Raw genomic sequence first — 20,171 nt, 5'->3', positions numbered from 1 at the left:
ACTTTTTACTGGTCCTCATCAAAGTGTGGTTTGGCTCCAGTAGTCCAGAGACAATTGCTTCAGGAATTTATTTGTATCTATCATTGGATGTTCTTGCTTAAAATGCAGGTAAAGATATGTTGCAAGTTGCAAGATAGACCAGTCAAATTTGGTTCCAAAATGTGCTCAGCATTATGTGTTTCTCCATATTACTTAATCTTATCTATCTACCTACACTTTTTTCAATATGTTGTAATCCTCTTCCATGTCCAGGACAATATTAATCAAGTTGTCATCATCTGAGAGTCTATATTTCCCAGTGTGTGGTTCTTTATTTATTGGGCTACAGGGTGGATCAGCAAAGAAAAGGGCTACAGTGTCTTCTGCAGAAACTGATCCAGCAGATTGAGAAAGGGATGGACAAGATTCACTCAAAGGTTCCAGTTTTCCTGCCAATGCCTCGAGCGTTCGAATACTGGTGCTCTCTTCATAAAACACAATGGCAAAACGTTATCAAAGCTGCCTGCTTAAATATCTGCAAAGCAATTTTTCAAATTGCTATAATAATTTCACAATTTTAAATGGAAGTTATTAAGTATAAAGTAATCATATAAAATTGAAGGGGTTAATTTGTGTAGAATAATTAGATTGGCAGCAAGGTGGTGCATCTTGTTAAATTGCCACCAATCTGGTTTCCATGCTATATGGTTTGCATTTTCTTTTGCAACTGCATGGGTTTCATCCAATGAGAGTTATTGATGTAGCCCAGACCATCACACAAACCAACCTTTTTCCATTGACTCCATCTACACTTCACGTTGCCTAATCAAGGAACAGTCTCACCCAGTGACTCCCTCTTCTTCCCTCTCCCAGCAGGCAAGTGGTACAGAAGTGTGAAAATGCACACCTCTAGATTCAGGGGCAGTTTCTTCCCAGCTGCTATCAGGCAACTGAACCATCCTATCAATAGGTCGGCACGGTGGTGCAGTGGTAAAGTTGCTGCCTGGCAGCGTTTGCAGTACCGGAGACCCAGGTTTAATCCCAACTATGGGTGCTGTCTGTACGGAGTTTGTATATTCTCACGTGACCGCGTGTTTTCTCTGAAATCTTTGGTTTCGTCCCACTACAAAAAAGTACAGGTATGTAGGTAAATTGGCTTGCTGTAAGTGTAAATTGTCCCTAGCGGGTATAGGGTAGTGTTGATGTGCTGTACTGAGGGATAGCCAAGTCTATCTTTCTTGGATCTTTCGAGGATCGCTGGTCAGTGCGGACCCGGTGGGCCTGTTTCCGCGCTGTATCTTTAAACTAAACTAGGGAGTGGTCTTGAGCTACTATCTACCACATTGGAGTCCCATGGGCTATCTTTAATCAGATTTCACTGAACTTTATTTTGCGCTATACGTTATTCCCATTATCCTATATCTGTACACTGTGGATTTTTCTCCATGGATTGTCACCTTGTCTTGGTCGAGATGCTTGTGTGGTCCTGAGATCCTGAGAGCGATGCCGTCTGGAGCAATGCTCCTGGTAGGGCCACCCATGGAGGTAAGGTCGAGGGGGAGGTCTCTGATAAAGAGCAATCCAACCAAGACCTCAACAGTGGAACAGGTGGAGGATGATGGCACACTTTCGTGGAGCGTCACAACGACTGGGAACGCGGATGAACGCTGCAGCAGAAAAGGGTTTCCGGTCATCTTGGACTCCATGCCACTGGATCCTGACCCAGATCCATGTGGTGACTGTCTGTGCACCAGTCTCCCCACATTAAACGAAGTCACGCACAGGCGTCCTCCAAATAGGGAATCCACCTAACACCCTGGATTAAGTCCTATGACGATCAGCAAGTGGCGACGGGGGCAGGATTGTGAGATCAAGAAGCCCCTAGTCATGACCTGGCACATCAGGCAGTGGGTGCTAGATTCAGTCGCTGGATTGACCTCGTTGGAACGAGGCAGAAGAGCCCTTCGGCAGCTGCACCCACGACTGAGCTGTCCTCTTTAGGATCCACTCTGCTCACCCCACTTAGGGAAAGGGCTAGAAAAGGTGCCCTAAAAATAGCCTGCCTCAAACTTACCGACTGGATTACCGCGTCTAGAGGTATTGCCACATGCAGTCAGAAACACAGAAATATGAATATGAACTTTGGAGCATGGAATGTACGCACATTGATGGATAGTGCAACCAGTAACAGACCAGATCATCGCAAGAGAACTGAGAAGATTCCAGATTGACATAGCTGCCCTTTCTGAAACCCGGCAGACAGACAAAGGACAACTGAAGGAGGAGAAGGGTGGCTACACTTTCTTCTGGAAAGGAAAAGCTGCTGATGAGCCCAGGACCCATGGTGTTGGGTTTGCCATCAGGAACCAGCTCATCAGCCACCTCTCTGAACTTCCTGTGGAAATCAGTGAGCGTGTCATGACCATCCGTCTGGCGCTTGCCAACAACCAGATGGCAACAGTTGTGAGTGCCTATGCCCCTACTTTAGTCTCTGAAGAGGAAGTAAAAGAGATCTTCTATGCCTGCTTGGACGAGACACTGTCTAATATCCCCAGGGAGGATAAGATTATTCTCCTAGAAGACTTCAATGCCAGGGTCGGCCGGGACCAACACCTCTGGAAGGGTACCATAAGAAAGGAAGGCATCAAGAACATCAACTCCAATGGAGCTCTGCTTCTCAGCAAAAGTGCTCAGCCCGACCTGATCATCACTAACACCCTCTTTCTCCAGAAAAACAAACTAAGGGCATCTTGGAGACACCCACGCTTCAAACAGTGGCATCTCATTGACTATGTCATTGTATGTCACAGAACTGACGGTGGGCTCTTCAACCTTAATAGGTTGAAAGCCAAGAGCAAAGTTAGTAACACCGCCATCACGGAGCTTCAGTATGCGGACGACTGTGCCATTGCAGCACACTCTGCAGAAGATCTTCAGGGCAAGACATACAGCCATGGGCCTAGCCTTAAATATCAAGACGAACCAGGTCCTACATCAACCTCCACCCAACCAGCCGTCTACCCAACCCACTATAAAAGTGGACGACACCACTCTTGAAAATGTTGACCACTTCCCCTACCTTGGCAGCATTCTTTCCTCGAAAGCTGACATTGACTCTGAGGTCAACCATCGCCTGAGTTGTGCCAGCCTGCCAGACTCAGGAAAAGAGTCTTTGAAGACCGAGACCTAAAGGCTCAAACAAAACTGCTGGTCTACAGAGCCGTTGTCCTTTCCACCCTGTTGTATGGAGCCGAGTCATGGACCACCTACAGCAGGCACTTGAGAGCCCTGGAACAATACAATCAAAGATCCTTATGAAAGATTCTGAGGTTCAGCTGGGAGGACAAACGCACCAACATCAGCGTTTTGGAGGAAGCCAACATGACCAGCATCACCACCACAATAATGCAGCACCAACTTCGATGGACTAGCCATGTCATCCGCATGTCCAACACACGTCTCCCGAAACAAATCCTGTACTCTCAATTAAAGGAAGGTCAGCGAGCCCCCAGCGGGCCAAATAAACGCTTCAAGGACATCTTCAAGAACAGTCTGAAGAAATTCCACATCACATCAATCAACTGGGAGCACATTGCACTGGGCAGGGGCTCCTGGAGGAAATCTGTGCAGGAAGGAGCTGCGCTTCACAAAATGGATCTACGCCGTGTCACAGAGACAAAGCAACAGCACTGTAAGGAGAGTGAGAAGGGGGTTCGACGACTACCAACCACCGCCAGTCTCCACTGCCCACGTTGCACCAAGGTGTGTGGATCGCGGATCGGCCTCTACAGGCATCTGCAGACCCACAAGTAGACGACCCTATGGAGAGGAGAGGACAGTCATACTCGTTTCGAGTGACCGCCGATGATGATGATGACACTGTAGATGGCTCGATGTAATTATGTATAGTCTTTCCGTTGACTGGTTAGCACGCAACAAAAGCTTTTCACTGTACCTACGTACACGTGACATTAAACTAAACTAACTAACGTTATGGGTTGGTAGCTTAATTGGCTACTGAATTGCCTCTAGTGTCTAGGTGAATGGTAGAATCTAAGGGTAGTTGTTGGGGATGGGTATATAATAGGATAAGAGGATTAGGGTAAGTAGATATTTGATGGTCAGAGTGGATTCTGCAGGCCAAAGCGCCTATTTCTGTGCTGCACATTAAAACCACAGCAAATATTAGAAATCTAAGGAAGACCTGCATTGCGGTTTGATAGAGTAGGAGTTTGATCCAATGTACTCTCTCCCAAGTGGAATTTAATGAGTTAAAAAAACTATCTTTGCAACCACTTCCTTTAAAACTGTGTTCAGATCCTGGCTATTTGTCCAACTTTAGCCCCATCAGTTTCTCTAATACTCTATCCCCATGACCTTTACACGTTACTCCCTATTATTTGAAATTAGCCCATTTGTTATCTAAAGGAGATTTCAAGTGTCTTCCATAGGAATGATTTATTATATCTGACATTTCTTTGTTTCCCATTATTAATTCATCATCCTCATTCTCTCGAGCTCCTACACCTTCCTTAGCTGCCACCTTCCTCTTTACAGTATATATCTACAGAAACTCATAAAATATAGTCATACAGTACAGTCCAACATGTGCATGCTGATCAAAGTGCCTTCCTGAGCTCTAGTCCCTAATACCTGGACTCTTTGTTTCAATATTACATGCACGTTTTCTCTCAAAATCACTTTTCTCCCTTCTTATTTAGCTGATTAGTCTTTCACTTCCCAGTTCTCATTACATTAATCATTACCACTTTGTATGCCCTACTTTTCAATTTAACATCTCTTTAAATCTCTTTTGTTAACCATAGATTTTACCTCCTTCTGATGGAATACCTGTCTAATTGGGATGAACTCCTGCTGACCAGCTGTCTGAATATATTTCATCATTTGTCTACCGACCTGTCATTTAGCTTATTTTCCTTGAACACCTTAGAGTTTTCCAACTTCGTACCATTATTTAAGTTGAAGATAGTGGTTCCAGTGCTGTGGTGTTCATCCTCAAACTGCATTTCGAATTCTCACATATTCTGGTCACTATCTCCTAGAATCTTTAACCAAGTTCTCTTATTAATCCTTCTTCATTTGTCATGGCTGAGTCTAAAATAGCCTGTTCCCGAGTAGGTTCTGTAACGTATTTTCTAGTAAGCAATCCCTGACACACTCCATAAATTAATCTACGATATCTTTGCCAGTTTGGTTCATCCAGTCATATGTAGATTACAATCTCCCATGACAACGGCAGTTCCCTTCAAACATGGCCTAGATATTTTCCTATTTATGTTCCACCCTATTGGGAAAACACAATTTCGGGGCCGATTGACTACACCCACATATGTCCTCTTTTCCCTGCTATTCATGATCTCCTGAGTCTACACTACTATCCACTGCCTTTATATCATGACTCTGATACCTTCTTTGATTAACTGCTTTATTTCTATATTGGCTTGTTCATTTTTGAAATCCTACAACCTGAAATACTGAGCACCCACTCCTGGTTACTTTACAACCATGTCTCCATAATTGCCATTAGATTATACTTATACTCATATCAACACTGTCAACTCACCTGTCTTTTTGCAATTTTTATATGTTTCAAGTAAAGTCCATAACACTTTGATAGTTTTAAACAACTCTGGATTTGATCTGTGCATCATATTTTACAACTGATATTTTTAATGAAACATTTATTCATTATTGTAACGCAGGAAACTCAGCGGCTGTTTCAAAGCCCCACAACAATTAATGTTTTATTTTAGTGATGTTAATTGAGAGATAAATATTGGTCAAAACAAAAGGGGATAAAACACTGCTTCAAATAGCAGCACAGAATATTTTATCAGAGGGGACATACATGGACTTCATATTCAGCAACATTTAAAACCCAATCTTACTCCTTTTAACAATATTTCTCATTGCCACACTTTAATTCTATGTTAATTGAGCCTGCAACAAAGTTTATTCTGTTCATGTATATATACTACAAACTAACTTAAGATCTTTCTATATTCACTTTTAGGCTAGTCTAACGTAAACACTTCTTATTTATTCTTGTGCTATTTATCTCCTCCTATCCTTTGGGTGCCATTTTCTTCTTTTCATTGCTATTTCCCTCTCCCCCTTCTTTGGCAAAATAGCTTTGACCATCCCCACAACACATGGTTGGGTACTTTAAGAGTTGCAAACACCAATATTGATACCGTAACTAAAATGGAGAACAAACGAGTTCCAAAAGAAATGTTTTTTTTCCAAATAAGTAGTTGTGCAATATTACCTATTACTTCTAGAAGATTCTTTGTCAGTTCTTCACAAGAATTGTTTGATGGATTATTTCCCTGTGTTTCTGGACATGCATAATTGTTGGTTTCTTGTGAGGAACTTTTGAGAAATGGAAAATACATTAATCAAAACAATACTGCTTTTTTGACATCTTCAAATTTGACTTTTACCATGCTGATAATTTATACTAATTTAAATCCCAAGTTATATAATGACCATGGCATTGTGCTTTATCCAATAAACCTCTATAGGCCTTCATACTGTTGTCCAGTTCATCCTCATCTCCCCAATCTTGCAATTTCCCGTTTTTTCCCTTCTGATTTGACCCATTTGTTGCCAGTTAACTTTAGCTCATTTAATTACAGCTATCACTGGTGTTCTGTATCCTAATCTATTTTAACTATCTACATGGTTTCCTTTTGAACATTGCTGAGCATTGTGGACTTAGCGTTCACATGTGTGTCTGGCACCAGATTTCCAAAATTCACACTCTATTCTGAATTCTGTCATGGGAGAAAATTACCATGGATAGGTACTTGGATAGGAAAGGCACAGAGATTCATGAAATTAAATGGGATTAGTGTAGAAAGGCATCATGGTTAGCATAGATGAGAAGGACCAAAAGGGTACCTTTTTGTGCTGTACATTTCTATGATGAGGACAGAGAAAAAGATTAGAGTCAAGAGTGTTTTATTGTCATATGTCCCAGATAGAACAATTAAATTCTTACTTGCTGCAGCGCAACAGAATATGTAAACATAGTACACTGTAAATAATATGATAAACGAGAGAGAGAAAAATAAAAGTTCAGTGTGTATATATACACATACTCACATATATTAAAAGATGCAATCAAAGGTTTTCTTAAAAGTGCACCATCCCCATCAAATACTGGGAACCTGACCATTGACCACTCAAGATGAATAAGAAGCATTTGGGATGGTGGTGAGAACTCTGAGGCCATGCATCAGGTGCACACAAAGCCCAGTGTAAGGAGTATAAGGAGCACAGCAACATCAATCCCCATCTGCCATTTTCTACCTCATCTGTAGAAGAGTCTGTGGTTCCCACATTGCCATCATTTGCAACACCAGAATCCACAAAACCAGACTGGAAGCATGTCATCGTTCACAGTCATGTGGAACTGCAGACACGACTTTCAAATTGCTCCTCTGATTATGAGTGTTGCATGAGAAAAAAATCTCCTTTTACTAAAGCAAAATTAGGGACCTTCAGTTTGTCTTTTGTCTAGTTTTGGGCCTCTTAATCTTGATTTATAGATATTGGCAATGAATTTGACTCCGTTTTCAACTTTTCTACTACTTACCAAGTTTGCTTTATTTTGTCTCCATGATATTGCCCAGGTCTACCCTTTCCACTGATGAATCCTACTCCATGCTTTCATCACTTCAAGGTTTGACTTTCCCCAATTCTGTCCCAGCTCACCCCCATCCCAATTTTTGAAAAGCTAGAACAAAAAAGAAAGCAAAACTTGACACTTATGGATTGAAGAGTCTCAGCTTTTCTTACACTCATGCGTTAGCATGTCGATTTTGCAATAGCCCATTTTCAAATCTCCTAATTTCCTCACCTATTGTAACTAGCATTCACTATTTCCTTCTTTTGTTTTACGGTTGGCACACACACATACGACCCTCAATACACAGCATTCTCATTGTTTCCTTCACTTCTCCGTGACATCTATTACTTACTATAATTGTGCCCACTGAAATCATCTAAGATATATTTATAAATCTTGTCAGCTCCCTCACTCTCAAAGACCTCCCCAGCAGAATCTTTCATTTTTTTAACTAGTTATTTTGTTTTTGTTTGCCTTTTCCCCTTCAAGATCGATTTGAGACGTCTTTCTGCATGCAAGGAGCAATATTTAAAGGAAGTCATATACATGGCGACAGAAAGTTAGAGTTTGTAGATGTTATTAAGTACCTGATATATTCTTGTGAAAAATTGTCCGTGCTCTCACAACAATTCTCAAAGGGACCATCTCGCACTGGAATATTGGTATTCATGACAAAGCTTTCTGCATTTCCAAAGACAAGCCGCTTTACTTTGAATGAAATATTATTGCAATCCATCAACGCAAGTTCTGCTGGCACACAGTAATATGGTCCTCTCTCAGGTAATACTTGGAGAACTGGTTGGGTGAGATGTGGAGAACTGAACGATGGATACATTCTCGCAAAGGAATGGTTAATGAATGCACTATCTGGTTCCAGTAACCTCACTGATTCAAGCCACTCAGGGTCTGAAGAGAACATAGGAGATACAATATTGTCCTCCATGGCTCGATCCAGAGCTGCTGCTAGGTCTTCCCTGCACTGCCTCAGTTTCTCAGACATTTTATTTACCTGCATGAAAAAAAACATAAAATCTGGATTGCTACATAACATTAAAAAGATGCACAGGAGTAAAATGAAACTACAGTGAATTATTTATTTAAAAATTATATTGATTGTTAAAATAGTAATTGGCACAAACAAAAACTATCGCCTTACCATAGAATGTTCGCAATGGTATGGACTATTGTAAATTTTCTCTTATTATCAACTCTGATTTTCAAACTTCCATTATTCAGCATCAGAATTTAAAGTGAAGGGAATCATGGACAATAATCATGGCACAGATTCACTGGTGGGAAAGAGTAGTCCTTGAATGATCAGCATTGACCACTAGACAGGAAGTGATACAGCTGGCGGCATGGTGCCATCACAACAACCTGGAGCTCAATGCTCTTAAGACAGTGGAATTGATAGTAGACTTTAGGAGAGCTTCCGGAGGAGGCGCTGTCCTGAACGGCTGCCTGTCCTGCAGCTGTCCGTTTTTTTTCCCCTTCTTTTTTATTATTTTTAGTACGTTGAGTGTGTAGTCAGGGGGCCTAATCTTTTTATGTGTGGGGGGTGGTGGGGGGGAAGGGGGAAACTGCTTTTCGAGTCCCTACCTGGTCGGAGGGGTTGCCTTCCTCCGAGCAGCGACTTCGACCTGTCCTTGCGGCCTACCAGCGGGTCCTGGAGCGACGTTTCCCTGAGGGGACCTGGCCAGAACATCAGCTTTGGCGGTGGCGCAGAACACATCGGCTTTGGCGGCGGCGCAGCGCTGGAGCGCTATTGCGGAGCGGGCGATGCCTTTCCTGGGTCGCCGTGCTGGAACTCCAGTATGCTGGGACTGCCGATAAGAACATTGTGGAGCCGCGGTTCTGTGGAGCGGCCAGCTGCGACGCTGAACGTTACATCCCGGAGCCTGGGATCTCTTGCTGAGATCGCCAGTGTGCGGAGCTCCGTCCGGCGCGGTCTGTTGGCTTGGAAGCCGCGGTCTCCGGTGGGAAGGCGGTCGTTCCTGGCACCCCAAGCCGCTGGGGGTTCTCCCGACGCCGGAGCACCATCACCCGGCGAGAACATCGGGCGCCGTGGCGGCGACTGTGGAGGCCTCAATAGGCCCGACTTTGGGTGGACAAGAGGATGGGGACTGGACTTTGTGCCTTCCCCCACAGTGGGAATCACTGTGGGGGGATGTTTTTGTGTTGAACTTCTTTTTGAATGCTATGTTGTATTTTTATTAGTGTGCTGCAAGGACATCAGAATTTCCCCTGAATAAGGGGATTAATAAAGTTTAATTTAATCTAATCTAAGGTCCCCCCTCCCCTCACCCCACTCACCATCAACAACATGACAGTCATATCTGTGGAGTCTTTTAAGTTCCTGGGAACCATCATCTCCAAAGACCTTAAATGGGAGGCTACCATCGACCAGTCAAAAAGGCACAAAAGAGGATGTACTTCCTGCGGCAGCTGAGGAAGCACAATCAGCCACAGGCAAGGATGGTCCAATTCTATACGGCCATCTTAGAATCTGTCCTCACCTTCTCCATCATGGTCTGGTTTGGCTCAGCCACCAAGCCCGACATCCGGAGGCTGTAGCGAATCGTCCGATCAGCTGAGAAGGTTATTGGCTGCAACCTTCCCTCGATTGATGAACTGTACACTGCAGAGGCCAGGAAGCAAGCGGGTAAGATCATCTCTGACCCTTCTCACCCTGGCCACAAACTCTTTGAATCACTTTCCTCTGGAAGGCGACTCGGGACTGTCAAAACTGCCACAGCCAGACATTTTTTCCACGAGTAGTAGCTCTACTCAATAACCAAAAATCTGTAGCCTCCTTTTGCTCTTTTACTTAATTCACATGTTTAATCAATAATGTTTTATTATTAATGTTTAATGTTTTATGTGTCATTCCTAACTGTCACTGTATGTCGTTGTCATTTGTGGGCGGAGCACCAAGGCAAATTCCTTGTATGTGAAATGATTAACAACACTTGGAAGAAAGGGTACAGAATATATTTTGACTGGGGGACTTCAACGTTCATCATCAAATGCTGCTTGGTAATACCACCACATGCTGGTCCGATGAGTAAACCAACATGCGTGGTAAAGTTACTTTGATCACAACAATCTAAACGTAGCGGATGGCTTGCTTCATGATAACATCAGCTGATGTAATCCCCATACTATCCTTGTGAAGAGAGACTCCCTTCTTCACACCAAAGACATCCTTCATCTTATTTGTGGCATAACATTCCTGGTAAGTGGTACAGAATCAGTGCAGATCTGGAAGTGCTGAAATGAGCATCCTTGTAGCACTGTGGACAATCTGCAGCAGCAGAAATGTAAACCGCCAAAATCTGTAACCTTACATCCCAGATCTTCCCTCTACCATTACTATCAAGTTGGGGTTCAACACCTGTTCAAGAGGAGTGCAGAAGAATATTCTAGGACAAATACCTAAAATTGGCAACCTCGCCGAGCTTCAACAGAGGACTGCATGCTTTTTTTACAGCATCTATATAATTAAAACTAAAAGCTTGACCACTTCCTGTTTGCACTGCATATTGATTTTAGAAAGAACGCTACCACTTACGGCTGTGATTTTTGGCCATCTTACTCAGAGTCCCACTCAGCTGGGCATGACTAAAGGATTTTTCCCATCGATGAAAAATAAAAGACTTATTAATGTTAAAAAAATGTTGAGATTCCCTCTCCTGTCAATAACGCCATAAAGGCCACGCCCCTTCTGGTGGGATGGGGAGGGACTATAAAACCCGGAAGTGTGGACTGCCTCAGTCTCTGCAAGATGGGGGAGCGAGAGGTCACGCTTCTCAGTCCGAGCTGTGAATAACATTGAACACATGTCTACTAAACTGTGAGTGGTTTTACTGACCTGTCAGTGCCCTTAATGTGGTTTGAAAAAGCAAAGCAAATGCGGTGGTGGATGGTTGGTTTGAAAAAGCAAAGCAAATGTGGTGGTGGTTGGTTGGTTGGTTTGAAAAAGCAAAGCAAATGTGCTGGTGGTTGGTTTGTAAAAGCAAAGCAAATGCAGTAGTGGTTGATTGGTTTGAAAAAACAAAGCAAATGTGGTGGTTGGTTAGTTTGAAAAAGCAAAGCAAATGTGGTGGTTGGTTGGTTTGAAAAAGCAAAGCAAATGTGCTGGTGGTTGGTTTGTTTGATAAAGCTAAGCAAATGTGGTGGTGGTGGTTGGTTTCAAAAAGCTTATAATTAAAAGTAAACGACCACTTCCTGTTTGCACTGTATATTGATTTTAGAAAAAATGCTACCACTTATGGCAGTGATTTTTGGCCATCTTACTGAGAGTCCCCCTCCGCTCATCAGGTGCAGAGGATTTTTCTCATCGATGAAAAATTCAGATTCAGATTCAAACTTTGTCATTGCGCAGTGTACAGTACAGAGACAACGAAATGCAGTTAGCATCTCCCCAGAAGAGCGAACATAGAATATGAGCAATAAATATATATATATACGTACATACAGTTGTAGTAGTGCAATTTATCTGGGGGAAGGAGTGCTTGGGGGGGGGGGGGGGGGGTAGGGGGGTGTGACTGGCAATCACCGGGGTGCAGAGTTAAGTAATGTATCAGTCGCAGGGAAGAAGCTGTTCCTGGACCTGCTGGTCCGGCAACGGAGAGACCTGTTACGCCTCCCGGATGGGAGGAGGGTAAACAGACTGTGGCTGGGGTGAGAGCAGTCCTTGACGATGCTGTGCGCCCTTCGCAGACATTGCTTGCTTTGGACAGACTCAATGGAGGGGAGTGAGGAACGGTGATGCGTTGGGCAGTTTTCACCACCCTCTGCAGTGCTTTCCGGTCGGAGACAGAGCAGTTGCCATACCATACTGTGATACAGTTGGTAAGGATGCTCTCATTGGTGCAGCCGTAGAAGTTCACCAGAATCTGAGACAGATGGACCTTCTTAGTCTCCTCAGGAAGAAGAGATGCTGGTGAGCCTTCTTGACCAGTGTTGAGGTATTGTGGGTCCAAGAGAGGTCATCGGAGATGTTGACCCCCAAAAACCTGAAGCTGGAGACACGTTCCACCTCCGTCCCGTTAATATGGATGTGGGTGTGCGTGCCGCCCCAAGACCTTCTGAAGTCTACAATGAGCTCCTCATTGTAATCAGCTCCTCCCAAAAATGAGTTATTAGTGTTTAAAAAATGTTGAGATTCTCTCTCCTGTCAATCACGCCTTGAAGGCCACGCCCCTTCTGGTGGGAGGGAGAGGGACAATAAACCCGGAAGTATGGGCGTGGCTCAGTTTCTGTAAGGTGGGGGAGAGAGAGGTCACGACTCTCTGTCTGAACTGTGAACCAACTGAAATTTGGTGGCCTTGCACCCTGCTTGAAATTGTATGAAACTGCACTTGAATTTGGTGGCCTTGCATCCTGCTTGAAATGGTGTGAAACTGCATTTGAATTTGGTGGCCGTGCACCCTGATTTGAAATGGTATGAAACTGCATTTCAATTTGGTAGCCTTGCACCCTCCTTGAAATGGCATGAAACTGCACTTGAATTTGGTGGCCTTGCACCCTGCTTGAAATGTATGAAACTGCACTTGAATTTGGTGGCCTTGCACCCTGCTTGAAGTGGTAGGAAACTGCACTTGAATTTGGTGGCCTTGCACCTTGCTTGAAGTGGAAGAAAACTGCACTTGAATTTGGTGGCCTTACACCCTGCTTGAAATGGAATTTCAAGGATTAGCCGTGTCAACTGCCAGCCCACCAGCTGTGAGCGAGTGAGCTGCCAGCACGCCAGGCTTGAGTGACTGAGCTGCCAGCCCAAGAATCTATTCGGCCCACAATGTTCATATTAGCCCTCTGGAAACCAGTCCCTTCAGCCCCTCCTCCCACTGGCCACCAATATTGGAATTGGTGGAGAGGTGGAATATTGTGTTGGGGGACCAGCCCTCCCATTTGAACATGGGACCCAACGAGTCCCACTTAGTTTAGTATAATAAATAGAGTCAAACAACCAAAGGGGCAGATTGAAGATCTGCCATTCTACCACAGTCAGTTATGAATTGTGGTGAACAATCAAACAGCTAACAGGAGGTGGCAGCTCCAAAGAATATTCCCATCCTTAAAGTTTGTGGTGTACGTGCTGATAAGTGGTAAAGATCAATCTAAATGGAGTGGATGACATGCATTAACAACTATGATCAGTCAGTTGTGCCAAATAGATGAATCATCTCAGCTTCCCACTGAGATTCCCCACTATTGTAGAAGCCAGTTTTTGGCCACTTAGATTCACAGAAAAGGCTACAGAACTAGACAATATTTCAGATGCAACAATGAAGACGTGCTCTTGAACAAGTAGTGCTTTAGCATAGTTACAACGCTGGCACCTTCCCAACAATGTTGACCTAACACAATATTGTTGACTAATAACAATGTGTCCTTTTGAGAAGAAGCAAGTCAATTTCAATCTGGCTAATTATCACCTATTTAAACTATGCTCAATCATTAGCCAAGTGAGGAAAGATATCTTCAACATTACTATCAAGTGTTATTCACTTGCCAATAACCTATTCACAATGCCCAATTCAGGTTTCACCAGGACTGCACAACTCCAGGCCTGATCACAGCTTTGGTGCAAATGTGAGCCAAAGAGCTGAATTCTAAAGGTGAATTGGGAGTGTTTGCATTTGGCATAATAGCAATATTTGACTTGAGTGTTGCATCAAGGAATCCTGATAAAATTGTGGTCAATAGAATCAAAGGAATAAAACTCCAATGTTTGGAGTCAAACGGCACATAGGAAGATATTTACAGATGTTGTACCAGTTCCTAAGGGCATGTCCTGGCACCAGCCAATTCAGCTGGTTTAACACTGACCTTTATTCCATGACAAGATTACAAGTGATGTTACACAAAAATGCTGGAGAAACTCAGCGGGTGCAGAAGCATCTATGGAGCGAAGGAAATAGGCAACGTTTCGGGCCAAAACCTTTCTTCAGACTGATGGGGGGTGTAGATCATATATGCATGTGACCCTTAATATAGTTACCTCATCACTACTAACCACTCCCCATATCACAAGTATAATTACAACCTCCCCACCCACATATCGCTCTCTAGTTTCCATGACAGACCACGTACAGCTAGTGCTCTCTGTAATGCCACAGTATGAATAAAAGAAGTAAAGTCAGTGTGTTGATAACAAATCTTTACATGGTGTCAGAACAGCAGATGAAGTCCCTGGTCGAGCACACTGCCGATGATCCTGCCCTGCAACAGCTTGCTGCCATCATCCAGCAGGGCTGGCCCAACCATCGTTCCGCTCTGCCGGCTGGCGCCGTGCCCTACTTCCTGGTCCGTGATGAGCTCGTACTCCATGACGGCGTGGTCGTGAAAGGACACAAGGTGGTAGTGCCTGCTGCTCTGCACGACCACTATTTTCAGGCCGCTCATAAGGGTCATCCTGGGGCCGAAGCCACCTTGTCTCATGCCCAGAGCCAGTTCTACTGGCCTGGTATGGCTCAATACATCCGGGAGAGGGTCTCCTCGTGTTCCACCTGCAACAGCCTCGCCCCCCACCAGCAACGACAGCCGCTTCTGCAGCAGCCTGCACCCGAACTGCCCTGGATGGCGGTTGCCACTGACATTTTCGAGTGGCGAGGCAAACACTTCCTGGTACTTGTCGACTCCTACTCCAACTGGTTCGAGGTAGACCAGCTGCATTCCCTCACCTCTTCGGCCGTTGTCGATAAGCTGCGCCGCCATTTCTCTACCTTTGGCACCCCGGCCAGCCTGCAGTCGGACAACGGCAGCCAATTCACGAGCTCCGAGTTTAGGGCTTTCGCAACCAGCTGGAACTTCCGCCACTTCACCAGCAGCCCGGAGTACCCGCAAAGCAACGGTCTGGCCGAGCGTGCCGTTCGCAGTGCAAAGAACTTACTGGAACAATGTCGTTTGTCCAACTCTGACTTCTTTCTAGCCCTCCTCAACCTTCGCAACATATCCCGTGACCCTGCCATGGGTTCCCCTGCTCAGCGGCCCATGTCTCGCACTACCAGACCTCCGATCCCGGTGGCCCAGCGCTCACTCATCCCCTCTGTCCTCAAGCCCGCTGCTGTTCAGGAGCGCATTGCCTTTAAGCGCGATGTCCAGAAACGTTCCCATGACAAGTCCTGCCGCCCCCTTTCCCCGGTCAGGTTGTCCGCATGCAGACCCCCACCGGTCACTCCCGGCTCACTACCGTAGTCGCCTCTGCTGGGTCGCCTCGGTCCTATCTCTTCGACCATGCAGGAACCATCTACCGCTGGTTCCGCCAACATCTGCGAGCCGCGACCACCACCCGCAGATCCTTTTGCTCCCCCGCTGCAATTTCAGCCTCCAGGCGATGCTCGGCCCATCGCTCCTCGCATGCCACGGTCTCTACCCTCCCAGCTCTATCCGTCCGATCCTCCTCCGGTTCACCCTCCCTCGCCTGCCCGCGCGCAGTCCACTGCGAGCCCCGCATCCCCTCATGCCCTTCTGCCCTTGTCTTCTCCGTCCCCTCCCGGCTCCCCTGTTCCAGTTCGGCCGTCTGCACCTGTTGCCGTACTGCCTCCACTTGTTCCTGCAGGGAGGGGAGATGGCGAGATGCGAACCCGGTCGGGACGTGTTGTCAAGCCGCCTGTCCGCTATGGCGATTTTGCTTAACCATTTCTAGCGCATGAGACGTGGTCGTCCTGTCACTACTTTGTTTGTCTTTCATTTCCAAGGGGAAGGATGTAGATGATATATGCATGTGACCCTTAATATAGTTACCTCATCACTACTAACCACTCCCCATATCATTACAACCTCCCCACCCACATATCGCTCTCTAGTTTCCGTGACAGACCACGTACAGCTAGTGCTCTCTGTAATGCCACAGTATGAATAAAAGAAGTAAAGTCACATTGTGTTGATAACATTTCTTTACAGGGGGTGGGGGGGCGTGGAGAAGTAAGGAAAAAGGAGGCGTAGAGTTGGAGGGCAGGGGGGATCACAGGGGGGGGCAGTTAGAGAGGAGGTTGTGAAACTTTCTCCAGAGAGAGGAGGAGAACTTCTTCAAAGTAGGCATACCTTGAGGAGATTTTGCAGTGTTTAAGAAGGAACGGCAGATACTGGAAAATCGAAGGTACACAAAAATGCTGGAGAAACTCAGCGGGTGCAGCAGCATCTATGGAGCGAAGGAAAGAGGCAACGTTTCGGGCCAAAACCCTTCTTCAGATTGATGGGGGGCGGGGAGAAGAAAGGAAAAAGGAGGCGTAGAGTTGGAGGGCAGGGATGCTGTTTGCTAAAGATTGCACAATATTTAATTACATTTGTAACTTCTCACAACTGAAGCAACCCATGCCTGCAGGCAGCAATATCTAGAATGCATTCAGGGAAGGGGAATTGGTAAAAGTGACACCCTTTGTTTGAAAGTCCTCATGAGCAACATCACAGGGGTTCAATCCTTGAAAGATCTATGATTGCTAATCAAGGATCTCTGTGCAGGCTGTGACAAGCAAGTCTTCTCCATGTAGAATCAGGTGGAAAATTGGAGACATTCACTAACCACATTGCCAACATGCTGCAAGAGTCATGTGAAACCTAAGTCTCGGATACCAATGTAGGTTCAATATTATCGGAAAGGAGACATAATGCCAGATGAAAATATATTTCTGGAAGGAATGAGACTCTGAAGGGGAATAGATTCAGAATAGATTCTCTGAGAATACGCCCAAGGGTGGGGAATCTTCTTCTATGGGGAATTGCCTCAGGATACAGGGTGACCTGTTAAGATTTAGATGAAGAGGAATATCTTCTCTCAGTAGCTTGTGAATCTTTGGAATTCTATACAGCAGAGAACAGAGGTACTAAGTCATTAAATATATTTGAGATAGATTCCTGACCTGCCAGGAAATCGAAGGTTATGGGAATCAGGCAGAAAAATTATGTTGAGGGCAGTAATGAGAATAATCATCATGTTGAGTATGGTAACAGGCTTGAGGGGCCATTGGACATATTAAACGCTAGGATTATCAAACTTACTTGGCAAGAAAAGGTAGTGCATGCACTGCAGTGCTCTTTGTTACTGGATGCCTCCTCCTACCCCCTATGGTCCAGCAGCCTATTTTAGCACTGGTGCAGGATCCACAACCCCACAGATTTCTTTTAGTGTGTAGGACTGTATGGAAAATAGGCTCAGAGAAATGATTTTTATTACAGGCTCAGAGAAGATGATTTTTATTAAGTTATTTGTTTTATTATATTTTCAATAATTTAAAGAGTTCCTAGATTTTGTATTGCAAAACACAAATAACAAAATAAAATCTTTACACTATCTTTGAATATTTATATCTCATGTTCTGACAGTCAGAGCAACTTCTGGCCCAGTAAACCCTTCACACACAGGATATCTAGGAATCTAAAATACTGAAGAGCTTTTGAAGTATAGTCATTTTGATGATGTAAACAGGCTAGGCAAGTTATGCAAAGTAAAATCAAACAGCGATGAGATAAATGGTCACGATTCATTTAATTTATGATAATGGGATGAATATTGGCAAAGGCTAGTTTCATAAACTTATATCTCCTGAAAGAATAAATATGGCTCTAGTTTATTATCTCGACCACATTGCCCAACATTTCAGCAGTATCTCAACATTGCGCTGAATCACGTTCAAGTACCTGCAGTGGAGGTTAAATCCAGAGCCTGCTGACTTTCCATTAAGAATGATACTATCGAGCCAAAACCAATAGCTGTATCCAGACACCCTGAAGATGAGCCCTTCCGTGTTTCAATTTGGATTATTCCATCCATTTATAGATAGATCACTGACATTAAAAACACAAGCAGGGGACCATTGGATTACAAGTAGTTGTTGATATTGCAAAAATACCTCTGCATTAACATTGTTATCTCAGACAAGGAGGAAGAATTGTTCTAGTTTGTAATGTAAGTACCAAGCATGCTCCACAAGATCAGTTTCCTGGAGACTCATTTCAGTTCTTCATTACTAAATCTGTATAATCGCTGATGCAAAACTTTTGATTTCCTGTTTTTGTACTTGGACTCATTGTATCCAAATTATTATACTCCATTCATGTGGTTTCCAATGTTTATTGATCGATGTTAGCACCATCCTCCCATAATGGAAACCTTGGATTGATTTCACTCTGTACAGCTCACTTTAAACTGAACAAATGTCATTATGTTGTTAGATGATCAAATCCTTGAATTTTCTAAGCACGAGTTGCTGCTATTTCATCTTTCTGATGCCATTATACCTAAGATGGGGAGGGGGGGGAATTACGATTCAACACTGCTACCTATTTAGGAGTGATAATTTTCAAAGTTGATAAGTAGTCATCAAATGTTCGGAAATCCTGGAAGCATTTGTTCATGGCTTTCTTCATATGAATGTGATATGGTTGGAATTCAGGGAATTCTCTCTTCTCTCGGCTATATTAACTCTTCAAAGTGGGGTTATAATAAGCAAGAAACTGTGCTGGAGTTTCGACGAAGACTTTTTTACTTGAAGGCATATATCTCCAGACCACGTTTTCCTGTAAGTAAACAGCATAATAGAAAAACAAGTTGCGCTATAATCAGAATTTGTCTTAGTTATGCCAAAGTCAATTTTATTCGTCACATGCACCCGAAGGTGCAGTGAAATGAATTTGCCAGCAGCGATGGCAAATTATGGGTAAAAATGTGCAAATGGGATATTTATATGTCTTGATATCCAGAGTATAACAGTTTCTTACATTACCAAGTTGGCATGCTTTTCGTACCTTAGTACATTTGCAAATATAACCCTAGAAGGAAAGGCAAGGAGACACAAAGAACTTGAGCAAAACACAAAGTGCTGGAGTAACTCAGTGGGTCAGGCAGCATCTCTGGAAGGAATTGATTAGCAATGTTTCGGGTCAGGACCCTTCGTCAAACTGGTAAGGAATGTGTATGGAGACAGAAATGAAAGATGCTGGTTATATAAAAGAGAGCAAGAATTATATAGAAAGACATACCAGGGAGGAAGGGATAGTGATGGATGTAAAGAGAGAGATAATTCTGTTTCTGCAATTCTGGCTTCTTGAAAATATCCAATTCTATCATTTATTGTCTGGATAAGTTACAAGGCCCTACCTACATTTCAATGGTATCTACCTCACCTTCCTCCTTAAAACTGAATTATTTGGTCATCTGCTTTAATATCCAGATAAATGGCTAATTCAAATATGTTTGCTAATGCAAACGAAGATTGAGGGGAAATGTGACAGGTACATATTTCCCATCATTGGAAGGGTTGGGATGTAGAGGTCAGTGTATAATAAAGGGCAAGATAATTAGAATGGGAGAGACATCACCATGGAGGGGTTTCGAACAAGGATACGAACTGCAAAACCAAAATATGCTCAACGCTTAAGTGGAAGCGTTAGAGAATAGAGAATTGTATTAGAGAATACAAGAATAATGGGTGAATGGAACTTAGTAAAAATTAGGACAGTCTGAGAGTTTTGAATTGCAAAAAATTGCAGCGGATAAAGTCAGGGATAAGGTTTCAGTAGCTGATGACTCATG

At 44.0% G+C, this 20,171-nt stretch overlaps 1 protein-coding gene across 1 annotated transcript; it reads right to left on the bottom strand.

Annotated features, from left to right (window-relative positions):
• Window positions 1-210: 210 nt before the first annotated feature.
• On the bottom strand, window positions 211-8,633 carry c18h3orf62 (chromosome 18 C3orf62 homolog). The gene is made up of 3 exons (XM_033037365.1): window positions 8,221-8,633; window positions 6,269-6,372; window positions 211-464 (listed from the first exon to the last, which is right to left on the bottom strand). The coding sequence occupies exons 1-3, from the start codon at window positions 8,631-8,633 to the stop codon at window positions 211-213; spliced, it is 771 nt and encodes a 256-aa protein (XP_032893256.1).
• Between the last annotated feature and the right edge of the window lie 11,538 nt (window positions 8,634-20,171).

This window comes from Amblyraja radiata, chromosome 18, assembly GCF_010909765.2.
Source record: "Amblyraja radiata isolate CabotCenter1 chromosome 18, sAmbRad1.1.pri, whole genome shotgun sequence".
NCBI lineage: Eukaryota > Metazoa > Chordata > Chondrichthyes > Rajiformes > Rajidae > Amblyraja > Amblyraja radiata.
Note: the sequence above shows the minus strand (reverse complement) of the source record. Positions and strands in the feature narration are given on the sequence as shown.